At 38.8% G+C, this 27668-nt stretch overlaps 1 protein-coding gene across 2 annotated transcripts; it reads right to left on the bottom strand.

Moving 5' to 3' along the window:
* mtmr14 (myotubularin related protein 14) lies at positions 1–27668 on the bottom strand. 2 transcript variants are annotated; one of them, XM_088917305.1, is made up of 19 exons: positions 26752–27668; positions 25372–25520; positions 22992–23100; positions 21415–21490; positions 19274–19334; positions 18351–18473; positions 18067–18140; positions 17366–17436; positions 17187–17261; positions 16705–16771; positions 15813–15898; positions 15065–15141; positions 13362–13398; positions 13114–13184; positions 12361–12419; positions 9663–9801; positions 8519–8698; positions 5546–5704; positions 1–1817 (listed from the first exon to the last, which is right to left on the bottom strand). In XM_088917305.1, exons 1-19 carry the CDS (start codon positions 26884–26886, stop codon positions 1637–1639), a joined length of 1929 nt encoding a protein of 642 aa, XP_088773431.1. In that variant the 5' UTR covers positions 26887–27668; the 3' UTR covers positions 1–1636. The 2 variants fall into 2 exon arrangements, with proteins under 2 accessions (XP_088773431.1, XP_088773433.1); XM_088917307.1 differs by lacking the exon at positions 5546–5704.

Genomic DNA, 27668 nt, shown 5'->3' with positions numbered 1-27668 from the left:
TGGGTCATTAAAATATTGACGTTTTTATTTCACAAATGAATTGAAGAGAAAAACAAGTCACAAAATGATTTTTCCACAACCACCTTACACTCTGTGCCATTGTATTCATTGTTAATTTTTTTTTTTACATATAACCATTAACTAGACCGAAGAACCTACAATAAGTGGGTTCTAAACTGTAATGCCAAATCCAGACAATGCAAAAACATTGGGTTTGTAAAGGAAACTTTCTCATTTTGCAATTCCTCATGCATATAAAGTTTAGACATGTATGCACTTTCTCTCCACAAATTTCTGAAAAGCATTAATTTGAAAACCCCCTAGGATTTGAGTTTCTAGAGACCGAAAAGGCCTTAACTAAAACAGAATTAAAAATCACCAATTAGAATTGCCAGTTCTTTCATTCAGAAGAATCAAGAGAAACAAAAGGTGAATTTAACTTTGCACAAGGCATCAATTTGTTTCAGAAGTAACAGGAAAGGATTTCTTAAAAACAATTTCCCAGACTGTTTCTGAGTTTGAATTCTATTTTGAACTTTGACTTAGATGAAGGCTGTCAAATCTCCTTGAATTAAGTGTAATCTCTTGGACACATCCAGAAGCAATCCAACAAGTCTAAAACTTGATTTTCACACAAGGGGCTTTTAATAAAAAAACATTAAAGAAGAAAAAACAGACTTCTCATGTACCATATGAAAGCCATGCTTTCTTACTGAAAAAAACAACTCTTGTAGATGGGTGCAATATCCAATATTTTTACCCTAATGTTTCAAGAAACAGTATTTTACAGTAAGTTACACTATTTTGTAAAAAACTGCACAAAATAATTGATTACTTCAAAAGGTCTGGCTATGGAATAAATTTAGTCTCAGTATTCAACAGTAAAGTGTTGGAAAACTCAGCCATGGTTTTTCATTACAGAAGTGAAACTTACAAGCTCAAAACCAAATATCTCCCATTATACATCACAGCCTAAAGCCAAACCCATTAAAATTAGTCTGGGCTTTGTATAGAAATATACTTAAGTTAAAACCCAAAGGCAACAATAAGAGGTACATTAAAAAAAAGTCAAAAGCTGCTCAAGTTTCCCCATTGATACGGTTTTCCAGTTTCATACAAATAAGTCATTTGCCATCTCGAACCAACAATTTTTTAATATAACTTTGTTCATCGGGAGAGCTCATCAGTTACTTAAACATGTCAGCGAACCTTGTTCTCTTCCTTTTTATTTCAATTGTTTTAAGAAACAGGTACATGAAAAAATTCACTGTACTCCAGGGGAATGTCCCTTAGAAATCACCCTTTCAAAGTAATCTTACCAAGAACCTTTAAACCATTATCACTTTGTTTTCTCTAAAGATTGTGCTTTTGTAGAAATAAAATAAAAACATTACATTGTTCTTATGGGTGTTGAGTTTCTTGAAGGTTTATTGGCTTGGTGATGAAGCCTTCCCTTTTGCTTTAATAACACTGTTCATCTCCCTACACACACACAAACAGAAGTAACGTATAAATTAAAATTATCAGGCTGCTTTACATTCAGTAAAATGAAACAAAAAAAAAAGATGCAGCCTCAGCTTGGCACTGGCTTGTGGTGTGTCTTGCCCTTCGTTTGGATCCATTTCGAGACACTGTCTCAGACGATGGCGTTCGTTCCCCTCAGTCCCACTCCTCGTGCAAACTGCTCCAGGAGGCCGGAGATGGCTCCAGACGGCCTGGGAGCGGTCGATTTCAAGCCAACCGTGGAGCTGTAGGCTGCCAGGAACACCTCTCTCACCGCTTCGAGTCGAACCTGTCGCTCTGAGGGTGGAGGACACCTGCAACACAATGGGGCAAGGCTGGTAACACAAACCTGCACAATTATGGCAACATCAGTTCAGTTCTCCCTTCAGTATTTTCTTTTCAGAGCCCTGAGCTTTGTTAATTGCCAGTTCCAAGCTGAATGCTGTATATACCACAGACAAATGGAACAAGAACATCCGAGCAAATGTGCCGTGATCAGGGCAAAACTTCTTCTCACACTGCACAGCCACTAGGGAAACTGGTCGAGTGTGATCCTCACAAGCTTTCAAGACAGCTGTTTTTCGTGTGAAACGTCAAAGAATTTTTGTCCTTCTCAAATCAGCCCATCTATTGTATAACAGTGCTGAGTCAGTGTAACATTACATGAGAAAGCCGGGACAAAATGGACCGCGGCATAGTTCAGAACTCCACAAGAGATCCCTAGATCCATTTGACTGTGCCTGCCATTCCAGTGGAGTCCTGTAGCAATTACGCCACTTGGGAACACAGTAGAACTAGTCGATTAATTTAAAATAAAGTACAATTTAAAATGCATGGGCTGAGTTTCAAAGCTTTCCGCTCTTGATTAAGAATTCGAAGGACTGGAATAGCCAAAAAAAAATATCAAGTAGATTTGAGTTGTGCTTGGAATTTCGTTTGGCTTCTAGAAAAGTTTTGCATTAGAGGAAAGAAGCTACAAAAATCATGTAAAGACAAAAAAAATGGGCTCCCTCTAATCTGTAACCATTCAGCCCATTGGTACAGTTTGATAACTACTTGCTCTGAGGATCTTGTCTGTTTCTTGAACGAATTCAGGGCTTTGGTTGGGTGGCTTGTTCTACATTCTCGCAACTTAAAATTATATATATATAAAATACAAAACAGATTCCCCAAACATCACATACATGTTGATTAATGAAATCACAATCAGCAACTGCACTGAAAGCTCAACATTTACAGAACAGTTTCAGCTCCAATTTAAATACATCCATGCACACTCCGAGCCTATTCTAATTGGAACATTACACAAGACAGGGCCAAGTTCTACTGTACAAGTTTTTCCCACCAGGCGCACAATACCCTTGTCAGAAGCAAGTGAAGAGTTCACTACAAAGGATTAGAGCTCTACACACAGAAGGTGGGAACACTTAATTAGATAGTAGAGATGCAGGTATTCGGCATAATTCCAAAAGAAATCTACAAAATGTTCCAAGACAAAAATGCCATCTCTTCACACCTCAACCAACTAGGTAAAGAGAGCAATGTTAAGATTTCTTTGTAAACCCAGAGGGTATACTAGTACTGAATTACATTTGCATGCCAAATCTAAAGTAGATTCAGACTACAACTCGACTTCACAAAAACTTTGCAAATTAAAAATGCATTGAAGATCCTACAAAGCAGAAAAAGCAGACTAAGCTATTAACACAATATTTGAGATTTAACAGCAACATAGACAATCTATAGGACTGATCTAGGTGTTCAAATTGTGCCATTTCATCCAGATAACTTGGACAAAAAAAAGTACAAAAGGTACTTGGATATACACATGATTTTGTATCTATAACTCAACCTAAAGATGTCTTATAAAATGAAAAAACTGGATCTGGTGTACAGATTCACTACTTCAAGGAGTGAAATAATTTATCCACTTAAACCCTTTGTTCCAACTGAATCTTGTTCAATAATTAGACTCAGCTAGTTGTTTGAGAGTACTGATTTTTAGTTGATCTCCAAGAGATGCTAACAGGCTCCAACCTTACCCAGCTTCCAAATCCAGCCTGTGCAGTGTTAAGAAACCCATCCTGCACTGCTAAAAGATGTATTTCTAATTAAATATTACCAGTTACCTTTTATAAGTTATTTCTGACAGTTTGATAATAGGTATCTTGTGTGACAAATGCTTTGCTGCTGAAACATTGAGAGTTTAATGCTATTAGTAACTGATTCCTTGTACAAACCTACATATTCAGACTAATTTGTTTCAGACAGTTCATTTGTGTTTAATCCACTGGAAGATCAATGGGCATCATCATAGGGATGTTTAAAACAGATAAAATTCTAGTAAATACGTTTACTTGACTTGTAACAGAACAATACAGGAAAGCATTGAAGTCAAAATGTCTGGGAAACCTGCAATTAGCAAGAACTACAAAAGCAATACATCTCTCTTGGGGACACACGAATGGTACAATAGAAAAGATGAAGAAGTGGTTAAAGTAAAGGTTTGCTACAAGCTCCACCATATTCATGTGAGCTGTAATTGATGACCTGCTGCATCTCTCTCCAGCTTCTATAAAACAATAGCATGTATTGTTAATGTATTGATAATGTTTATTCAATTTAATGCACTGTTCTGTTAGCACTCAATCTGGCATCTTGATCAAGCAGAAGCTGAATTTCATATACAGTAATAGATGGGAGGAGTTAACAGGCAAAGTCCTTTCAGATCTCGGTATTAAAATCTCTAGCTCTGTGCAAAAATACGTTAGGATGCAGAATCCCACTCATCAGATCAATCTTAAAAATAAAAGATTCTTAAACCACTAGATTAATCAAAAATAAAACGCTTCTTTACAAACATGGAGAAGTAAACTGAAACTAGCACTCTGGTTACAGAACACTTATTAACAAGAAATTTTGAAAAACAGCTTTTCAATGTCAACTTTCAAAAGCCATTCCAAAAAAAGATTATACTGTTATCTTCCACTAGGAAGTGTTTTAAGGGAAAATTTTTTAGGGACAGTTCATGACATTTAAATTAATGCTTGCACAAGAACCGATCTCAAAATAATTGTAATAAAATTACAGGCACTGCTTGGAGAAGAACGGACTAAAATCAAAGTTTAAAACTGGCATTACTGTGGGAGCCAAAGTGATTTTAAAAAACAAGATACGCAAACCAGAGAATTCTATGCTATTTGTAGCTCAGTACTAAATCTCAACGCAAACCTTCAGTACTCAACTATCTCAGGAAACTGAAGAAGCTGAAGAACATCTCAGTGCACAGCTTTGTTAAGATGTGGTCAATGTCAACAATATTAAAGAGTCTGTCGGGGAAGCTACTTCTAACAGATTCTGATTTCCGATTGAGCTCTTCTGGTGCCATCCGATGGAATAATCTTCTGGTGACGTTCACTCAGAATAAACAAACTTTTGAATAATTGCAATAGACATTCAGCTAGTCTTATTTGCAGGGAGTGAGACTGCAGGAGGGGTTTCTCCATCACCCATATTCCCAGACATTACTTCGAGAACTCCGAAAGACCTGTTGAAAATTATGCCGATAATTACTATCAAAACGGCAATTGCAATCAAATCTGTTTGAGTGCTTCCTTTTCAGGGCACTTACCTCCTAATGGGCCATTATGACCTTGTCAAAAAATGAACTGTGATTCACAGAAGTAATGTCATATAAAGAATTAAGAATTTCTACACAGTGCACAGTGTATCTATTTGGACTGGAGAGTTTATTCTGTGCATTTTGATCACCTATATTTAACTGCACAAATTTCTTAGCTTTACTCTTGATAAATGCTAGATACTACTAACCCTAAGGAGCATTTATCAAGCTTTCAGAATTTTTTCTGGACGAGTTCAAATATCAAGGGGGCTAAGGTGAAAGAAATCCTTATGTGAAAACTAAAATCCTACCAGGAAATCAGGGAATTGCCTGGTAAACACTGCACCTCTTGCGCTTTTAAACTAAGCCTGCCTGAGCTCCATGCTGCCCTTGCTACGCACTGCGACAACTAGGACTCACATCCTGCCGCTGGTTGCATCGTCCTGAAAGCTGAAGGGGAGGGGAGACTCGGCAGTGAGGATGCCCTGGTCATGAAGGCTGCCACAGCCCGACACAATCTGCCAGCTGCCGTAATCGGTGGATACTGAGGAACCGGACCGTGCGTACTCGCCGGCAGATCTGTAGTGCAAAGAGAGAGCAGAGCGTCAGGGCATGCGGGGGCTGGGCCAGCAAAGTGCTCACCATGGGCATGACTGACGGGGTCTTTGTGGTGGGGGGCACTCATCCTAGCTGCACTCCATTTCAATTAAAAGATTAAAAATAAATCCCCCAGCTACTGGGCTTGAAATTAGTACGAACTAGGTGATTAAAATTCTCAACATCCTTGGAGGGTATGTGCAGACAGCCCTACAATATCAAAGGACAGCCTTATGGTCTTGTGGATGGATCCTATGTCACGAACAGAAGCACAGCAGTACGTGATAGAACTTGAGCTCATACAGGGATAGACTACATTAACTGGCATAGTTAATTACTACGAATTTATTAAGTATTCTATTTAAAAAAACAGCTTTCCTAAATTTACTACATGTCAAAGGAATCATTGGCTATGCATACAGAATACATCGATGCATCCCTCATTACTTTGGGAGTTAAAGGTTTTAAAGTTAAGGGGTGTAAGCAACAGGCACAGAACTGACGCTAGATGTTCCAAGCTATCAAAAGAAAATTTCCCTTTCATGTTTCTTGTTGATTGGTTAGATACTGATTTAACACCATCAATCCAGGGGTGCATTTTCCTCAGTTGCTGTTTAATTCAAATTTACATGCTATAATCACAAAGTACATGGATACTTATTATCCTACTAGGCCAATCTCATTTATGCGATCGTTGAGAGACTGCAAATATTCAACTGTATTTAGTAAATTACATTGACATTTTGTTTGGAGATCACACAAGCACCTGGTAATGATTTTGCTCAGCGTGCCTTGCCAGAAATGCATTCAGCATACAGAATTAGCATAGGCAGTTTTGGTTCCAATAGCATCTCCCCAGAAACGTGTGTGGGATATTGTACATCTGGGATTATACACTGCAGGAATAGTCATACTAATGATTAATCAGTTTTAAAACATGTTCAAAACACAGCAACATTTCATAAATGCTGCCATATCACCCAATTATTGCAAGGACTTCCTCTTAAATTCTTGCAGTAAAAGATGATCAACAACCACAAATTCATATTGTAGTGCAAGACTCCTTTAAATACTCCAATACACCAGTGTGTAGAGAACCAGAGCTAATGCTCTTAACGACTTTCATTTGTGAGCTCAGCAAAAACAAACTGAAGTACAGGGTGAATTTTAGAGTCGAGAGGAATTATGACGCAAATGCTGCTGTGCTTGGTTAAAGATTCGGAGAGGTAGTGCCCCAAGATTACTAAGTGAACATACATTCCACCCCAGGCTCCCTTCATCTCCTCTCCAAAAACAATAAGGGCTTTCAGCTCCAGAGTCAACCTCTCCAGCCCCATAAGGTCTCCCTGCCAACTGTTTGGTGGGGAAACAGCAATAGCTACAGTACGAACATAAACTAAAGAGGGCACTATTGCTGCAAGTAACTGCATTTTAATATCGCAATGCACAACATTCATGCATTTTATGGGCAGCTCATTCAGCAGCACTGACTGTAACCAGTTCACTCTTAGGCCCGTAACAAAGGCAAACTGCTAGCAGCTTTATCCCTTGCTGCAACATCCTGTATAGACTGCAAAAGGTAACTGGAATGGCAATTAGGCTGATGCTCTAACACTTTAAAATGCCAAAAGCCAAGAATTTCAACAGAGCAATCAGAAGGGATATTATTGGGATTCACTGGCTTAAGACAGAGCTTACAATTTATATCAAAATGTGTTCTATTACATGCAATGTTATCTGTCTGACAGCAATTCTGTCTTGACCAGTCCTGGTTTGCTCCTGTAGCCACATCTACACACATTCTGATGTACTGTTGTGTAGCAGCTTGGTCCAACGTAGGTCCTGGAGGGCCAGTGCTTGCACATTTTCTAGGTTAAATTTAAAGTAGTAGCACCTGAAGTGCTGGGAGAACATGGTTTTATTTTAACTATTCTTTTATAATTTAAAATAAGGAATTTACCCTGCAGCCCCACTAGCCCTCCAGGAACAGCAGGTGAATGAAACTGGTGTAACCAGTAGAATGAAACATTCCAAAATACTCCTATATTAAAATTGAGTTGACCTTTCCTTTTATTCCCTTAAAGCTTTTGCTATCTATTGTATTTCATGATACAGTGCAAAATAGAATAAAGAGTTAAGCAGAAACAGAATATCGCTTAAAAAGCATCATGCAACTGGCTCCAGAGGACATCATGCTTTTACATATTATTGTTACACTTCCTTCTTCCACTCTGCATTGTGTGAATTAATCCAGAAACAAGCAGCTCTCCAGGGCGTGAAAATGCTTTAGATTATAGTTAAAAGGCTTTCCCAGAATAACCCTCTTATCCCAAAAAAGGGGGGGAGAAGGCCATAGGAGAAATCACAACAAAAGCCTCAACCAGCATCAGGATAAAATAACTAATCAAATTATAGCAGACAAGACAAACAGTCCCATGCATCCAACACTTATGGCTTCATTTGTATTTGAAATTCCATGCAAGCCACACAAATCCTTAATGTCATCTTGACATTCAAGGGCTTTCAGTAGTCCGATATCCAATATATTACCCTACACACAAGGGGAAGAGATGTTGAATCTTTTGCCTTTGTATGGTGAGAAAAAGTAATTTCATATTTGTCACTAATTCAAAGTGTCATCTGAAATACAGTAAGATTTCTAGTCAAATTCCTCCCCCCCAACACCCTTTCAATGAATTTCAAACCTTGACAAGGACTTACACATTACTAATTCCGTATTCACTACAGTTTAGTAAAAAAAACATTCTACACAGTAGCAGCTTCCTCATGTCTCACCTGCGTCCAGGTACAGCTAGCGGACTGCTCCCAGTCCATACAGAGCCTTGCTCCGATTGGTTGGAAGAAGAAGAGCTGGATGATTTGGCCTCAGACAGCCCTGGATGCAGCAGCCTGTCCTCTGGCTGAAGAGCTTTGCTCCACATAACAGTCTGTGGAGACGATGTCCTGCCTTTTCTCCTAGACAGACATGTAGCTCAGTCAAGAGGCTGAAGACTTTCCTCAAATTCTTCTATAATAAAGCTTGAATTTTTACAAAATGAGTCTTGATTATGTTATCTTTAGATTTCAAGGTACAGAATCCATAATGGATGAAAACTAACTTCTCTTCACAAAACATGTATGCATACAGCCAAATTCTCAAGTAACCTGATGACTAGCTTTATACGTGTTCCTCAGTCTGGTGAAAACTCACATCCTCCCAAAAAGTCCAAACACATTAATCACACAGAGAGGATATAGACAACCACTGGTGTGCTATTGGGGACAATGAACTGCTGTAACAAAGAGAAATGATGCAGTCTATTATTTGGGGTAGCTGTGGTTAGAATCCTGCATTAACTGGACAACTGTAGCTTCACAGCGCAGGTGATACACTGCTGTTACTCCTTGAGCAAGGTACTTTACTTGAATTGTTCCAGTAGAATATCCAGCTATATGAACATATAGTCTAAATCTAAGCTGCTCTAGAAAAAGGCATCAGTGAATTATATAAATGCAGCATTCATTATTACCATCACCAGTAATTAAGTGAATCAAAATAAAATTTCCCATTTTCCCTTGGAGACGAACTTGCCAATTTAATAAATATTAAAGGTCATAATTCCAAACTTCAAAATTAAATTAGGCAGCGCGTTACAGTACGAGAAGATCCTTGTTTACACTACAGTTACATATTCAGCCTTAAGAAAATGAAAATGTTCCCTTTTAAGTTGAAAAGTTTAACGAGAGCAACCATGGCAGGTTGAAACAACTTTAGCACAGGACAGATCTGTGACCTCCTACCATACAGTAGATTGTAGCGCAGCAAAACAGCACTGCAAGGTAATAACACTAGCTGGGTTCCACTAGCAGAAGTGTTCCCCCACGTTATGAAAAGATACTGCTGTATGTTGCACAGCAGTAGGCCTTTGGCACTGCTCACCAGGCTGCCTGCGCTTGAGACCCTGCAGAGACTGGCTCTGCTCCTTCACAGTTGAAGCTGGATGCTGCTGCCGGGCTGTCTTCAGTCATGAGAGAGAAGTCACTGCTGAGGCTGGTGACGCTGCCCCGGTCTCTCTTATCTGAGAACACAAGGTCATGTGCTTAAAAGAAACCCACAGGGTAGCTTACAACCCAGACCCTGAAGCCACACAGATGTATACAGTAGATGAGGTGAAAGAAACAGAAACACAAATGTGTAAGTTTGTACAAAAAATATATATATATATGCAACAGTGGAAATCAGGCAGACAACTGCCAGGACTTAGAATTTCCAATAACTGTTGGTATCTACCCAAGGAAAAAAAAATCCTAACCAATAACAGGTAAACCTGAAGGGACTTTAGGTCACTTATGGAGGCTATATATGGAGGTTTATTCCAATTAGTTATGCTATTCAAACGTACTGCTGCAGTTGAAATTCTTGGTGACAGATATTTTGGTAAGATTAGAACAAAGAAAGTTGACTTCACAACTTAAAAAGCTGACTGTTTCCCCAATCATAGATCACACAATGTTGGGGAAGCACAGCAGCACTGCTGTTGGCTCTGCCTCACCCCAAAGGCTCTTGGGTCCTGCTTTTGATGTATGGCTGCACTGCCATCTGCCTGGGGTTTGCATGTTCTCAGAGAACACCGTTTTCCTTTCACAGTCCAAAGTCTTGCTGCCCTGGTTAACCGACGTATACAACCCGCAGCCACACATCCCCGGCCATCACATGTATGTATGAGTGAAAGAGGGTATGTGCCAGCCAATCACCCGTTGTGCACCCTGGGCTTGCTGGGATACAGGATTGTAGCTAGCCCAGGAGTAGCATGGTAATTGAAGAATGATGTAAGGGCAGTTTTGGAGCTTCAGTATTTCCAGTGTTTTTTCACTGAAATCAATTAATTGCACTGAGGTTCCTGAAAGCCTTCTTGTAACTTTCGTGCAAGAAGCAGATTCACAATGGATTATTAACTCAACAGGAAGGAGCAAGCAAAGGGCATGTCAAGTTTATAGCCAGTGATGTGACCTTCATAGAAGTTTCAGAACAGGTGCTGACTTCTTTAAAACGTTAGAGTTAAGTACTGTAAGTTTTTGTTGCGAGATATCTGCACAGTGTTGTCCATTTGCACTACTAAACATTTTCTCCAGGCAGCTTTACTGCATTTGTGGATCTTTTCAGCCTTTGGAACTTCCTGTTCCCTTTTGCAAATGCATTTCGTGGAGATTTTCAGTTGGCCCCGATAAGCTTCTAAATTAGATCTATTTTGGTAAGTTTGTGAAGCATGACGAGTTTACAATTAATGTTCACACCAGGCACATACCCCAGGTCTTCCCAGCCAAAAAAGTTTGTCGCTCCAGATCATTAAGTCTGGCACTCTAGTAGCTCATCTGATGTGAAAGTCTCATCTTTCACATTAAATTGTTATATTTTTTTTTTACAAACTTTTCAGTCCATGGTTAAGTGCTGGAATAAGCCTGCCTCAATGAGGAAATTTAAGGAGGTAAAAGATTAAAGAGCAGAACATTCCCAGGGGAAATGTCCCTTACAGAGATGGAGGAAGGTAATCTGCTAAAGCATTAATTTATACACACACCTGGCAGCAGAGGCTCTAGGGAAGCATGAGAGCTGGAGAAGCCAGAGACTTCAAAACCTGCCAGTTCTGTCAAGATCACGAAATTACATACTGAAAGAAGGACGCAATGTGAACCAGGGTGCTTAATTATAGAGAAAACTGGATGCTTTTTTATAGAAAAAGCAAACATGATTGCCACAAAATTAACAAATGCAAGAATGAACTGGTGCGGCACAAAGGATTTATTCTTGATTCGAGCTAGTGAAGGTTATGACCCCTGGAATGTCTGTATGTAAACTTCTTAATAAATGAGAAAATTATACCCATCACACTCCAAAGATATAAAGCAAATATTCCTCATAAGAACATTTCTTAAATGAACAGTCCATACATGTATGAAATGATGAAGGTGTCTTCTGGTATTGCTATTATTGATTTGTAGTTGGGCAAGTGAGCATTCATAACTACAAATCGATAAAAACTGTTAATCAAGTAAGGGTGGGCACCACCCACGAAAAATGCAAGTCTGAGGAACAGGTAAACCTCTTATATAATCATTGTCAGAGTGACCACTGTCCAGGACACAGGCTTTCAGGTTTGTATAATACCTTCTTTCTTCTGAATACCTTCTTTCTTCTGAAAATTGAGAAAACCCACACAAGATTTACAAGTGGAACAAAGCCCTTTACCACTTCCTGAAAAAGTCTTGCAGAACTGAGCAGATTACCAGCATGGAAAGTGAAAGGCTAACCCTCACAAGTGGACAATGTGAAATAAGTCAAAGTTCAAGATGGGTGCCCAGAAAATGAGTTTTTAAATTTGACCTCTTCTGAAATCTTGGGAGCTTCTTTGTATAAATCATTATTTTATTCTTCAATTACTACAGTATGTTACTTATTTTAATAGAGCCTTCTTCCGAAGTGATTCCAATTCTAGCCTTCCTGATGCCCTCCATAATATTCTCGTTTTGTCCCAGCGAACCCATAATGTTATTTCGATTGAGCTTCAAATGTATGTTTGGCTAAGTGTTTGCTTACCAAATCAAAATAAGAGAAAGGGATGTCAGCTTAATTAACTTACGTAACTGACAGATATCTTCAACTGTAAATTCGGTTTCCCTGCACTGCGCATGTTTCGCTCTGAAAGGCAAAAAAAAAAAAACACCTTAAAGTTCAACAAATTCTAGATTTAAGAAAATACAGGCATGAAATCAACACCATAGGTCTCAATTTGGAAACTCGGATTAAAACACAAATTTTGTTTATATGGGCATGCTGTGTGGATATCTAGAGATGCTAACCCAAACTAGCATTTCAAGATAAAATACATAAAGCAAAGAATTAATCAAGAGTGACTGACAACTAGAGTAACGTGAATAAGAAGGTACAGTCAAGTACCTACCTAAGTGTCTATGGTTTTACATATGCATACTTGACATTCACCTAGTCCCCACAAAGCCTTAGAAAGCCAGTAGTCATTGGCCAAAAAGGTATAAGGCAACTGAACAGACCCAACGGAGATAAAATAACCCAAGCATAAACTATATGAAAGACTAGTGATCCATTTAAATGGATTACCTTTAGTACGCAAAAAGGTAGACAACCCTTGGTCATCTTGACCAGGTTGATACATCATTTGAACTCTGAAGGTAATCATCAGCATTTGGGAAGTACTTGCCATCTAAAAGTTTCTGGATTTTCCCTCAAGTTAAGATCACAATTTACTTTTGGAAAAAAAACAAACAAACATCTGTACAAATTGTATGTTCTCATGATTCAGAATAACTGCAAGGTCAATTCCGAGAAATAATTCCAAGGCGCTTAAAGAGCTTACCTCTGTTTCTTCATTACGGAGAACGTTTCTGAAGTGATGTGCTTCAAAAAATTGAAGCAAAAAAAGAAAATCTGTCAAAAAAGGGAAAAAAAATAAGTTAGAAAAAGTCTCCCTCTGGTGGCAAAAACCATAATGTCACCTACCAATGAAAAATCATACATCGCATACAGCATGAATGGGTCTCAGATAAAACCTGGCTACAGGTAAAGACAAGGTTTAAGATTTCATTATAAATTCTCAGCACTCACTTCCTCTCCTTTGCACAGTCTATCTGGGAGCATGTGCCTAAGAAAAAGAAAAAAAAATACCATGTACAAATACAGACTAATCGAAACCCTTCAAACAATACCCTATTCAACAAAACTGTCATGCAATCATGTGTCCTATTCCCCCGTCGGTTCTGGAAAAAAGTCCACTGGGTAACTTTGATAATGTTTAAGGGTTTTAAATATTTGAAACCGATTTGTTTATGGCCCTCCAGGCAAAGGGTAAAAAAATAATCTTAGAGTAGGTGGTTTCCAGGGATTAAAAATCCATGTGGTGGTTTTGTTTTAGTCAGAATGCCTACATCTCCTAGTATTCTAAGGTGTGAGTCCGTGTACAATTGGAAGGATAAAGACTTCAGGAATCACTAACCTCCTACAGATTCAAGAAGCAATTTCTCTTTAAAAAAATGCTAACCATTTTAACAAGACCAAAAGGAGTCATTGCTCCTACTAAAGTCGTAGGGAGTTACAAAACCTCTGAGATGGCTGACACTATGTCCTACCAGGAATCTATGAATTCTCACAAAAGATGTAAATCATTTATACTTCCAGTTAACCAATAGTCCCTCTTAACAGTAAAACATTCATTCTGTGTTTTTTTGTAGACTTTGTAAAAATCTGCAGAGTAGCTGAATTGAAAACAGACAATGTGATTTCTATGTAATGCTTAAGAAACCCAAGTTGAGGTCACCCATCACAGAATAGTTAAAAAAAAAATTACAAACGGCTTGTGGAGCAAAATGTCATGTGTTAGGGGCTACGCAGGGAAATCAAATTGTTCATCTGTTAAGGTGCCGCCTCTATCAGTGAGGTCACTATTTCACCATGAAAAAGTGAACATGAAACCAGCAAGGGGCTCCCGTGACGAAGCTCTCCAGCCCCCATGTGCCTCTGGATTTCATTCCCCCCCTAATCCTCATTTGCTCAGCATCTAAATGTTCTTCACACATATCCTTTTCAACTTCAAAATAGAGCAGGTCTTTTTCAGAACTCTAAGCCAAACAGAAAACGGTCGCCACTTTCCCACAATTCTCCTCAATCAGTGACAGATGTAATTTCGCACAGGTGTACAATGCACAATCATAAGTACAATTCAGACAAAACCCCTTTTCCCTGGTACCAGTTCCAATAGTCGGCTGGGGTACTAGAAAGTTACTAGATTTACCCGCTGGATGGAGCCATCTGTAGTTAAATCTATCAAACCAAAAGTAAAACCTACCGAAAATCATATCATTTCTGTTGAGCAGGGCTGACAGGATTTTTGGATGCAGTTAGTATGCAACTATTTTATTTTGTTTAGTTGCAACATAAAAACGTCTGCCTTAAAAGAATCTTGCAGAGGTTATGAACTAAGTTTGATGTTGATGTGAAGGTTTAACTGCGGTAAAAAAAGCTCTTCCGTTGCAGCTTTGTCAAAACAAGACGTAAAAATGAAATTAACTGCTCAGCTTTCCGTTTCTACCCACACAGGACAAATGTGGGGATGTTAAGTTACAGCACAGGTTTCGACTTATATGCTTCGTATTACTACAGGACAATACCAACACTGGTGAAAAGCAGCATTTCACAAATTTAATGTTTGCATGAAGGTTGCAGTACACGTAGGTGCTTTATTTCCTACTTTCAATGTTTTCAGTGCAATACCAAAGAGACCAATTAAATACAAACAAAATTATCATTCTTACCCGAAGAGGAACCAGTCATAGGCTATGGTTAGATAAAGAATTTCGGCTGGTTCTAGGTTAGCATGAGTCACACCATCCTTAAAGAGGAACAAGAAGTGTTTTTGCTTACAAAGTGAAACAAAATACATTTGCTTAAAACTTAAAATGTTACAGATGGACTTAATGCACTTCTAGGAAGATATAAGAACTCAAATTGGGGAAAAAGGGCTGAGTATAACTTATAATCTTAGATTCTTGCTTATGTACTTTCACCCAAGTACAAAAAACCTTTCACACATCATTCCAACGAAGCTCCCAACTAACCTAAAACTGTGCTAGCTACTCTTCCTTGCATTCACATTTTCAAAAACAAGAAGAAAAATACTATTTAAAATTCTAAAGTCAAAATTAACAGTATGTCTTTGTTATCCAATATGATATCCAGAAAGCAAAGGATTAAAACAAAGATGATTACATACTTCATTATGAACTGAAAGGTCAGCAAAAAAGCCTTAATACTGAAACGTCAGCAGATGCATAATAACATTCACCATGTGAAAGTATTAGATTGCAACTTAAACTATACATACATTATGGAACAAACTTATAAGGATTCACAATTTTCCTTACTTATTCAGAAAAGAGTCTACAATTAACATTATTGGGATAGGAGAAAAAGCAAGTCAAAATTAGTTTTAAAACTTCTGCTGTTATAAATGCAACGGCTAGTCTATTACCAGAAAAGAAGGAGACCGAAATGGCTACTTACTGCCCAAAGTGAGAGTCTGAGAAGAGAGATAAAAAGAGGTGTCCGATCCCAGCCGGATATACAGTGCACTAACAATCCACTGTCACCTGCACAGAGCAAACGAGAAAACCTTATCATGTAGATGAAACAGTGAAGTCTTTGACTATTTATCTGAATTAACTAATAAGGCTATTAATTAATAAGGTGTACCCAAAAAGCCCTAAAATATGTACTATGCCCACAAGGAAAAATGTTGAATCTTCTACCCGTGATTGTTCAAAGATTAATTGGAAGCCCTGCAGACTAATCAGAGTAGAAGTATCCCCACAGGGACACAGTCAGTGTCAAAGCCTACTCTCAAAAATTACAAGATGCAGATTCACATCACCACTACATTGCATTGTGAAAACATAGTACATGACCAAAACCTTCAACTCAATCCATCTTCAGAATTAGATTTCTACACCATTTCATATTTATATATTTAAGACCAGGAGTGGGGTGTTCAGGTATATTTTTAGGATATAGAGTAAATTGTCTACATATATATATATACACACACACACACATTTGGAATTTATGAAAGATCTTTACATTTAAAAAGCTCAAAATAAACCTATATTTGCATTTCTCCCAAACCACAAAAAAGGGCATATATATATACACACACACCCTCTTAGGAGGGTAGAATGACCAACAACAAATATTGTTGGAATTACCCCAGCATTCAGCTTGCAACCTCTTAAAGTTTTCCCCTCCAACTGTTTTGCAACACTAATGCAAGGCCAAAGTCTAAGATAACCAAAGTAAATAAGTGTTAGAAGTGTACATTTATTTAATGTTACCTTCCATAAAAGACCTTTGCAAATGTGTGAAATGTCAAGCTATACTTAGCTCTTCAAAAAGTACCTACCACCACTGTTGATGATGTGTATAAGCAGCTTAAGATAATTTTGGGTCTGTTGAACCAGGTCCCATGACTAAAAGAGGAATTGGAAAAAAAATGTAAAAAAACTACAGTAACCACATACTTCCTACTGTTAAAGAGAGCAGCAAAGTGGGTAATGGTTAAGGAATTGAATGAATTGAAATCCCAAATGGGGCACTGCTATTGTACTCTTTGTCAAGGTACTTGGATTGCATACCTAAAATTACATTTATGGATCACAATTGCATAAATGGGTAGAAACAACTTTGGATAATTAGCGCCTGCTAAAAAAAAAAAGGAAAAAAGTTACCTTACCAGACTGAGATATAATTTTATTTCCCATATGTTTGTAGTCAAAATACAGGATTACCGACAAATACTACAGTACCATTTCTAAACAGCAGGTGTCACTGTAAGCTAATGATTACAAAATGTTCCAACTGAAGTACAAGCAAAAAATGTAGTACCTGATATTCTCTCCAGTCAATGTTCAAGTTGCTGGCAAGGAATGCTGGAATAGTTAAGGGAGCATCCACAAAGTCCTGCAGTTTAAAAAGCAGGCATCATTAAGAGCACTCTACAACTACACTTAAACTGGCATAGCTGATTTTTTTTTTTTAACTGTTCATATTCATTAACATCGTACCTGGTTCCAGTTGAAGACCAATCCCTCTGCTGTGTAATCTCGATCTTTGTAATCTTTAAAAAATTCACAGCCTGTGAAAACAGAATGGAAAATTAGTTCAAGCAATCAAGGGACTAATAGAAGGACCAAAAAAAAATACCATGCTCCTTCAAAGATGGACCCTAAATTGTAAAAAAAAAAAAACCCTTCATAAAGGATTGGCCAGCAATACATTGGAAACCATGAACAAACTAATCACATAAACCAAAATTCAGGCTTTTGTAAAGATAATTAACTTATAGACTTTAACGGCCACACTAATCATTTTGAGAAATGGTAAAAAAAAAAGACCGGAGCTGGACGAAAGCTAAAAAAGTACCTTAAGGTTGATTTTAAAGGAACTAAACAAAGTTTAATTAACACCAGATCCACGTAGGCAACAACTTCTTTCAGAAATTGGGGATAGACTACAGCAGCGCAAAAGCCATTGTGGCTGCAGTCAGACATTTCGCGCCACACTCAGGAACTTACGGACATGCTGTGCCACTGGGCACTTCAGTCTGGCTCAGAAATACTCATTCCCAATTACAGTACAAGCCTGCGCCAATGTCATGTCGCTGGAGCAGGCACACAGCAGAGCTGCCAATTTGGAAGTAGAGAAAGATTCTAATTGCCTGAGCGAACGCAAGAGCTGTGACCAGTCAAGAAGGATATGCTATTACCTGGGTAAGGCACAGACAAGAGAGTGAAGTCTGCATAGCGCTGAGCCTTGTCCACCTTCTCAGACGAAGTGACACTAAGGATAAAAAAGGGGTAGAAAGTGAGCCGTCACAGTGCTTGCTTTCATGTTTAAAACTTTAATGCTTAATAAAAACATTTTGTTTTACTTCCACATCTAATGAGGGTTCCCATTATTTTAATAATGTTTCACAGTTCTAGTACACAGAAACTGCACTGAGAGACCAGGATATTGTGCGCCAAGTTTCAATTTAGGAAAACTGCTTACTTTAGTCCAAACTTCACTTTCTTGTTCTCCACCATCAGGTCACAGATATAGCGGACAGACAGGTACCGGAGGAGCTTGATATCATGACCTCTGACTTTGTCAAACAGCTGGGAGTCTCCATTCCTACAAATAAAGCAAAATTCTTCAGTCTTGAGAATGGACTTATATTTACCTGAACTTTGAAGAACATCAACAATGGGTTTTTCCTTTAATGCGGTTGTTACAAACAAACTTAAAATACAGCAAGATATTCCATGATAAAGATTACTTTCTGCTCCTACCTAAGGCTAACCCACATCTTGAAATGGAGCAGAGCACAATCAAAGTGGAGGCTCATTGACAACAGCGTTATATTGATCAAGTCCTGGAACCTCACTTGCTGGTTTTTCAGCAGCCCAGAGTACATCTTTTGCTGCTTACATAAGAACTAGATCTTAAAATGAGAATCCAGGTTTTAGGTGGATGGCGTTTGGCACATAGGGCTCAGAGACCAGCAAAGAGACTTGCCCAAGCTCTTTAAAGAAAGATGGGAAAGAACCCTACAAGACATCTACAGTATATCTACAGAACAACCTGGTGTAAAGCATACGTCACAGATGTACAACTTGTACTGCTTCCAACAGCAGCCATATGCTACTAGTCTATGACTTTCACCCCCTGTTGACCAGCTGGCTTAATGAATTTGTCAAGGCTGCTAAAAAAAAAAGGCAGTGCAGTTGCAACAAAAAGATCAGCATTTTCCTGACAACTGAGCGTTGGCTTGAAATGCTCAATATAGATTTGTAATCTTTCATTTTAAAAAATCCATTGCAATGGATATAAATATTTTTTAGTACTCAATACTGAAAGCTATGCTTCCAACACTTGAGTCTTTACTTTTCTCAAAACTGGAATAAGTTCACAGATAAGTTAAACACATTTACCGCACTGCACCGTCTTCATCAGGAGCCTCCTCTGAATCTGCCCATGCATCATCAGAACCCCCTAAAGAAAGGCAGAAACAGAATTTCAGAAGAAATGCCTGTCCTTCTTTGCACTGATTGTCATTAAAAAATGGCTTTAGAATATTCAAAAGATGCAGTTTTCAACTAAACGATCTTTGATTACTGCACAGCATGCTTTAGCATTTATAGGAAAAAAATTGTAGCAGTTTTTATCACGGCAATGTTATGACCCACAATTCTGAAACGCTTAACAGAAAATGTATTATAAAATGCTACCTGAAACCGTGCAATGCAAGGATGTATTTTTATATTGCAGCAATATACATTTTTTAATATATTAAAGAAAATTAATGCAAGGCGATTCTTTTACACAGGATTGGGGAAGCCATGTGGATTTCATTTTATAGGGACAAAAACTGGAAAAAAAAATATTGCCCAGCATACTCCAAGAGTTTTAAGCTAGTGTCTCTTATTCTATAAATCTTTTAACTGAGGCAGTAGTATAGATTCAGTTTCAAAAGTATAGTTGCTTTTGGAAAAACCTTGCCATAAAAGCTGCACCACAAAAACAAATAAGAAGACTGCCTAAAAACAAAGGGTGCCTAAGAACCAGGTAACAAGCCACTATTTTTAGTAACACACACGTAAAACAAATTTTGTCCTCCTCTTAAATAATTCAGACTTGTAAATTTAAATGGCTAGAACTTTCGCATGGTCCAATTCTCAAGATCTGAGCTTTTCACTCCCACATAAGGCATTGCTGTAAATTTGTGCATGTGGGTGAAACTAACTCAACTGTACTTTTGGACCCAAATCAAATTAAGCAGCAGAGACTTATATGCTTGGTCAGTGGAGCACAGCCAAAGGAGCTGTTGAGAGCCCCTGCATAACCTCCGCATGTTTGTTTGTTAAACCATGTGGACATGATTAGCCAACCATGAATTTGTAGCACTCAGTTAGAGATTTCAGTGGGTACTTCAGCATTTGAAAGGATTTAGGGCATTTTACAAAGAAGAAACAAGTAAAGGTGTTTCTTTCCTTCTCAATGTTCATGTTATTTTTTTTTAGCTGTGGAGCCTTCTTCATGGGTCAAAATGGCCAAAGCCATTTTACAAAGAATGGACAGCATGGTAAAATAAGCAAGAACCTTAATACAGAGCAGATATATTTGCCGCGGTCTTTAAAAGCCAGACTGAAATTCGAGGCTCTCGCAGTGCTGTAGTACTCTCCTCACTGAACCGGAGCTACAACACTCAATCACCACAACATGGCTCCCCCTCCTATTGACAGCTGGAAAAAAAGTCCTCAAATAAGCAACAAATTTGAAAAAATTGTTTCTAAATGCTTCATACCAGGAGATTTTTCAGATACCTCCTTTGTAGAATATTTTTAAACCTAAAATTTTCACCTCAGACCTTAAGGTCTTAAGGTTCATCCTGCTGGCATTTATAATGGTATTTTTCCGTTACAAAAATATACACTTCTGCTTAAAAAGAAACCCAAAACAACTGCTTTAAACCTCTCCCGCTAATCAGAAGGATTTTTGACAAAAAAAAAATCTATTCATTCTTCACCACAGATGTTTAATGTGGAACTTAAAAATTCAAGGAAGGCATGAACAAGCCTACTTTGACCCCATTTGCTTTATATTCTCATCTACTAACTTCAGTTACAGGGAATACGGTGCTCATGGCTGTGGCACTGTCATTGTCAATTAATCCATAGTTAAACAGATACAGAAATAGATTGAATTCGAATCACCTCTGCTCAATAGCCAACCTGCAGCTCCTTTAGCAAATCACCTGTAATGGCTACATGGACGCTGCACTACTTGTATATATTGCATACACCATGGTATGCTGTATTGTTGTGCATTTGATAAATAAACTTTGATTTGATTTCAAGTTTGAAGATGTAAGTCTTCGTAACTCATTTAACCGGAGCTTTGCTTACTGGAGGTGACTTTCTACAAACTGAAACTTCCTAAATGACTCCATGACCCTTTATACTCAGTTATGCAGTAAACAACTACACAAACATCATATAACCACAAACACCCAGTGAAGGAATACACTATAAAATCGCTTACTTAAGCACACTGTGCAATAGTCTTCACTTACCTGAAAAGATATAATTGTAGCTAGTGCGCCCATACAGCTCTCCCCACCCAGCTAGCGTTGATGATCTGCAGATATGCTGAAACAGAGCAAATGTGTCATTAACACCATATTAGCTTTAACAGTCTCTGCTTCCCAATAGCTATTTAAAGACTTTTACGGACATTTTCTTTTAGTCCATACGGAACTGTGTTTTTAGGGGAAAAAATAGGAATATGAACCAAGTTTTCAACATCAGGAAAAAAGTTCATTTAAGAGTAGAAGACATGGAAAACTGTTTTTATTTAAAGTACTTTAAGGCCTATAATCATGATGCTACAATGGGGAAAAATATTTGGAGTTTAAAGAGTTCTGGGACACTTCCACAATTCTCTATACGCAAACCGGCTTAATCGAAATGGAAAAACCCAATAATCAAAGCAGTGGTTCACAAGCTTTTTAGATCGAGCCCCCACTAACCCAAACAGCAAAGCATGTCATCTTGGCAGCACATCGAATGTCGGAGCAATGTTGTTCCCGTGTACCAGGTAACTGGAGACAAATATGCATCCATCCATTGGCAGTCAAGGATGACTGTCTTCCATTCCCATGAACCTGAATGGTGTCCTGATCAGTCAACAAGGTATTTGCACATTAGTTCTCGTTAGAAGAGAGCATATCCTGTGTACAGAGAGCTCTATTTTCTCCCTCCGATGCCATTGTCTCTTAATGAACCAAGCTCCTTGCTCCTTGAGACTTTTGCTTGAATCGAACAGTTTTAAGAGACGAGCACTGGAGTAGCCTAAAGAGTACTGTGACGTACAAGACGTTTCAATATAACCCATTACCAATGCCAAAAAATAATCCCAGATACACTTGTCCATTCCTTTTCACGGAGTCCTTGAAAACGTCACTTTTGGACTTCCATAAGGAATTTCCCCATTTTTCCAAATCCTATTGCAAATAACATTTTAGGAAACACTAGCAGGTCAAGAATATGATCACTACAGCTGGAAACCAAATTTGCTCTGAAAGCAAATCATAAATCAAAAATAGTTTATACTTAAAATATAGCTATAGTAAAATAGCTCATTGTGTGCATAGTTGTTACTGTTGGTCACACCATGCACATAACAGAGTTAGAGCATTTTTACAATTATCCCTATAGTTCAGACTTTGGCCAGATTTTAAAAGGTTTTCAAGTGCTCAACATATGCAGGCGATGCTCTCCATGTTTTCTGAAATGCAGGATATTAACAAGAAAAATTTGAACAACTATGGCTCCTTAAACCTCCAGCCCCCTCCCTCCCACCAACAGACAACACATAAGTTGAGAACCACTGCCACAAAAGCAGAAAATACTGAATAATACATCTATAACATACAAGACTTAGAAGCCTTTGAAATGTTGCTGCACTAGAAGCTGTGACAACCAAGCTGATCCGTCCAAGGTCACAGCGAAGAAGCAAACCGGACGCTGGTTTAGTTGTTTTTTTTTCCCCAGGGGCATCAATAACTCACAACAGAGAAGAAAAAAAATATCACTTCCCCACCCCAGGCAGCTCTACTATAAAGGAGGAGTGACTGGCGAGACCATTCACCTTGCCATTGAAGAGGATAACTGGACAGACAAACCTCCCTCGACAGCGGGCCATCTTGCTGCGGTTCACCAGGTCCTGCAGTTTACTAATCTGTACTGTACTCTCATACCTGAGGGGGGAAAACAAAGATGCGTATTCTTCTCTGGACAGCACAGATTAAGAATCTTTCAAATACATTTGCCAGTTCTTTACACCATCTGGTTTCCATGATGCTTGCTCACATTTCTCTCTGCCAACTGTACACATGCAGAATATCTTCAAGGAAACAGGACACTGCAGGTTAATCTGAATTACTCTGAGGGTTAAAGCCTGGGTCATATTACTAGCAGAAAGATATGCTTCTCACCTATACCCAAGTCTCTTCTGTTTTCACCCACTGCATTCTAACCTAAAAGGATAATGGGTTTTGCCTGTGAAACTATTAGATTCTCACATATCACACCCAGTAACATGTTGGACCTCCTCAAGCAGCAAGATTTAGAAGCATTTGCATCCCAATCCGTTTCTTCTGGCACGATCGCCTTCAGCAGAGGTTGTGACAAGGTTAATAGTGTGTGGGATTGAACTGCATGTTTCACTGCTTCAACTACATTTCAACAGGATTGAGGTATGGGGATTGTTCTGGCCAGGGATGGCGACAGAAGACTGTCTTAAGTGCCTCAATCCAAACCACACATTCCTTGCCACCATGACCTATTTGCTTGTGGGGTTCTTAATATTTGGGCCAGTAGGGACAATTGTATACTCATCAAATGACTGGAACCCCCATTTTTCTTAAGAAGCTCTTCAGAAAGACGAGCAAACTTAGGCGTGACACATGATAGAAAACGACCACACATTATAAATATCTCTGAAATTTTCCCTGAAGACACCTTAACGGTTGGAGGCAGAGTCTTTCATGTACAAAGAAACCCCTCACTTTAAACACAAAAAGCAAATACTGCTTTCTACAAGGAAACTCAAGCGCTTGTAACAGTATCTTCAGTTTCCGTTTATCAGTCCAGCACTGATTTCTCATTAAAAAAGTCTTTAAAAAACCTCCAAAAGGCAGACTCTTTAAGGCAGGCGGAAGAAATAATATATACATCTCAAGTGCTTTAAATGTTCCTGGTATGAGGATGTGCACCTGACAGCATGCAAATTCCAATTGATGCAGTTTTAGTTTTAAAGTTGTACTGTTCCCTGGTTGGATAGCAGTAACAACTTGTGGCAGGTAAGATTCTGAACATGTAAATGCTGATGGCTAAACATTTTTTGGTTAATAGTACACATTTCCTCAAATTTTAAGTAGCAAAGAGTAATTTACAAATACAAGCTTTAAAGCAAGCGGAACCTTTCATTATCTATAAGCTTGGAAGTCACTTATGTACACCCCAAACCTGACCAAGCATGTTACTATATAAACTGTGGCCCTTCTGACTGGCAAGTGAATCAAAGCTTGTAAGTAACATCACAGTGGTTCACAGTCCTGGTTTAATTGGGTCAACTCACCTGCTTTTTCATTGCAGCTATACTCTTAAGTGAAATTAATCCTTAATTGAGCCAACATGTAAAGGCTCCAACCAACAACACGTGTGTTTTAGAGGTTGGAAATCTTAAGTTACTTCTAAAACAATTGTTGAAGGGTAACCTACAACAGCTTTCAGAATGGAACAATTAAGAGTTCAAATTATCATTATTAGGCCTGTGAAGGGTTAAGTAATTTAACCAAGTGCTCAGGTGAAATAATTCAGCAAGTGTGTGGGTCATGGGAACCAGGTTTGGGTGCCACTGCCATTAAGTATCCCCTTTAAAAGCATTTTAAATTCAGAGCCTGATTTTTTTAATGCTGAAACCATCAGTAATTGTACAAAGAGGGAGCATGGTGATAAATATTACAATGCGAACTCCAGTGGCTTCCTTCAAGGCAAGCAAAATAACTAGTGACAGGAATCATCCTTCAAGCTTTGCATCTATAATGCAAAGTGAATTAGTTTACAACAGAAGTGGTTCTTCCCAGAAACTCTCATATATTATCTACATAAGAGGCAGGGCTTTTAACAGACCTGTTACATGCAAGTATAAATGCAATATATTTCCATAATTTAAACATAACGTACACACACGCATACTTTTACTACAAAGTGATGAAATGCTACTTTTTAAATCTGATCTATACCCTTAAACTTCTACTTGTGCAGCAATAGACCCTTTCCATGTCTCAAACTACGAAGTAACTATTTTCCATAGACAGGTGATGATTGCACCAATGGGCAAAGTGCTCTACTGATTCTGTTTTCATGAACTTTGATCATTCAGAAATGCATCAGAGGATAGAAAAAGTACATTTTCAATGAAGAAATGCTGGGGGAAAAGTCAGCAGGAAGAAGCAAAGGAATACCTCTCTTTGTCGTGTTCTGAGCTCTCATACTCCAGGAAGACGATCTGCCGGGGGTAGTGGCCACAAATCTCCCCATTGGGATTTTGAATTAAACTGTATTTGTAATCCCTGCCAAACAACTCCAGACACCTTCTCTCAATCTGCTCCACCTAGAAAAGTTATAAAAAGAGAATATCTAGTGCATAATAGAACAATGTCATCAGCATTACTTGTAAGCAAATCAATAAACCACATTTTATAGGCATGGCATCTTGAAATACTCAAATCAGTCTCAAACGACTCAAAAAATATTCTTATTCAATTCTGGAAAGATCACACACATTAATACATGTCTTTCGTTCCGGTTTGAATTAACGTCTGAAAGCACGTTCTCCATTATCGCTTACTTTAAACTTGTCAACCTTTCAATGCACAAAGACTGTCTTGTTCCAAAATTCTTTCAGATACAAACAGCTATTGAGGATCTTCATTTCCACCATGAATAGGACACATAATTTAAGTTGTCAGAATGTAAAAAGTTAATTGCAGCCATTCACATTCTTCACTGCATTTGGTTAAAAATTCAAACACCGTCTATACATTTGTGCGAGTTCATATTATAATTCTCATCCTGCACAGTGCTAATTGAAAAGGTGTGAAGAGGAATGGAAACAAGAACTACAGCTTCTCCTTCACACTGTTCACAAATGTGCACTCCATTAAACAAGTGTACTATGGCGGCTAAAAAGCTGTTATTTCTGTTCTCTACCATAATGTGCTACCTGAAAGTGTTTGAGAATAGTTAGTGCAATTTAAAAATCTACAGCCATCTTCTAGGCTGTGTAGGATTTATGGTCTAAAATTAACGAGCAAGGTGCACGGGGTGTTGATTAAACACGCTGACATCCTCCGCGTTTCTTCCCTGTAGTAGGGTATATGTGCAACACACGACCGGCGCTTTCATTTTTTACTCTTATTTACAACACGCTGTATAAAATAAAGGGTCTGGGCAAGATGCAAACTGCCAAACCCTGCTTACCAAAGCCAGAACAATCACATTACGCACCTACCAAATCTATATAGCTGACGAAACGCTTTGGGATAGGACTACTGGGTGACGAAGCGGGAATTACGAATCCGCACAAATGTATCAAGCAAATCATTCTTTGTTAAACGTCAGTTTAATGAGAAGGGTGCCCATTTGTTTTACCCAAGCGCAGGAGCGCGACAACAGCGTCCAGTCTCAAGTTGCCCACCGATCAACAGTCAGCTACAGACTAAAAACCGCACACTTTCCAAACCACTTCCCATTCCAAATCGCGAAACTACCGGGACATTCGTGCTCCGTTCTTAAGAATATTTGTGCGCGGCCCATTTAAGAAGGTTGAATACGGAACCTACCTTAGGGTTGAACTCCTTCGCTTTGTAATGACATTTCGAAAAGTAATCGATCAAATCTAGGATCTCCTCACTCCTCCGGACTGAGTTTCCCGAGGCAGGTGAGCAGTCCGATGAGACCAGTGCGGCCGCTGCCATAGCTGTCCGTGCGCCACGCCGGGTCGGCTCTATCTGGACCTCGCCACCCTTAAATACCGCAGCACCCTGGGCTCGGGTCGACCCATCAGGCCATCGTTTCCCTGCCAATTTCTTCCTCACCGCCCGCTTCAAGGGTCCAGACCCGGGTAACCTGTTTGAATTCAGGGCCCCGAAAAAAATGTATCCCTCTAAAAAAAACAAAAAAAAAACGGGGCAATTTCTTTAAACCTGTTTTGAGAGGTCAGGGTGTCGAGGGAGAAACCGAGCCACGTCTCAGATGATATGTCCCCAAAACAACAGCTTCAGCCAATCATACCTTGATTTAAACTGGGGTCTGAAGTCAAAATACCTCTCGGAGAAGGAATACGAAGTCATCGGAAACCAAAGTCAAAACACAGCAGGCTGCTCAGAATGTCACAACACTTCAGCCATCTCAAAATCGGAAACAATAACAAAACCGAGAAACTCCTTAAGTTTAAATCCGGATTCTATGCTGATGAAAACTCCAACTCCATCTTTAAACGGTGCCAGAGATAAATCACAGGGGATGAGGTCGCCGGGAGAGTGAAGCAGGAAAATCCGAGGATTGCCGGCCGGTTAGGTTTGTAAAAGCCATGCCGATGTTTCTCCTAACTTTTCTCCGCGAAATCCAGGTGGCTGTGGGCTCGGAATATTGAACCCAGTTACAGGAAGTAGAAAGAAGTTTTATGTAATAGGGAGCATGTATACACCTCCACTGCACGCAGAGAAGCTCTTCGGGACAAATAGTAAACAGGAAGTTC

The sequence above is a fragment of the Atractosteus spatula genome, chromosome 5, assembly GCF_055471065.1.
Source record: "Atractosteus spatula isolate fAtrSpa1 chromosome 5, fAtrSpa1.hap1, whole genome shotgun sequence".
NCBI lineage: Eukaryota > Metazoa > Chordata > Actinopteri > Semionotiformes > Lepisosteidae > Atractosteus > Atractosteus spatula.
The sequence above is the reverse complement of the archived record's forward strand: the minus strand, read 5'-3'. Positions and strand labels throughout refer to the sequence as shown.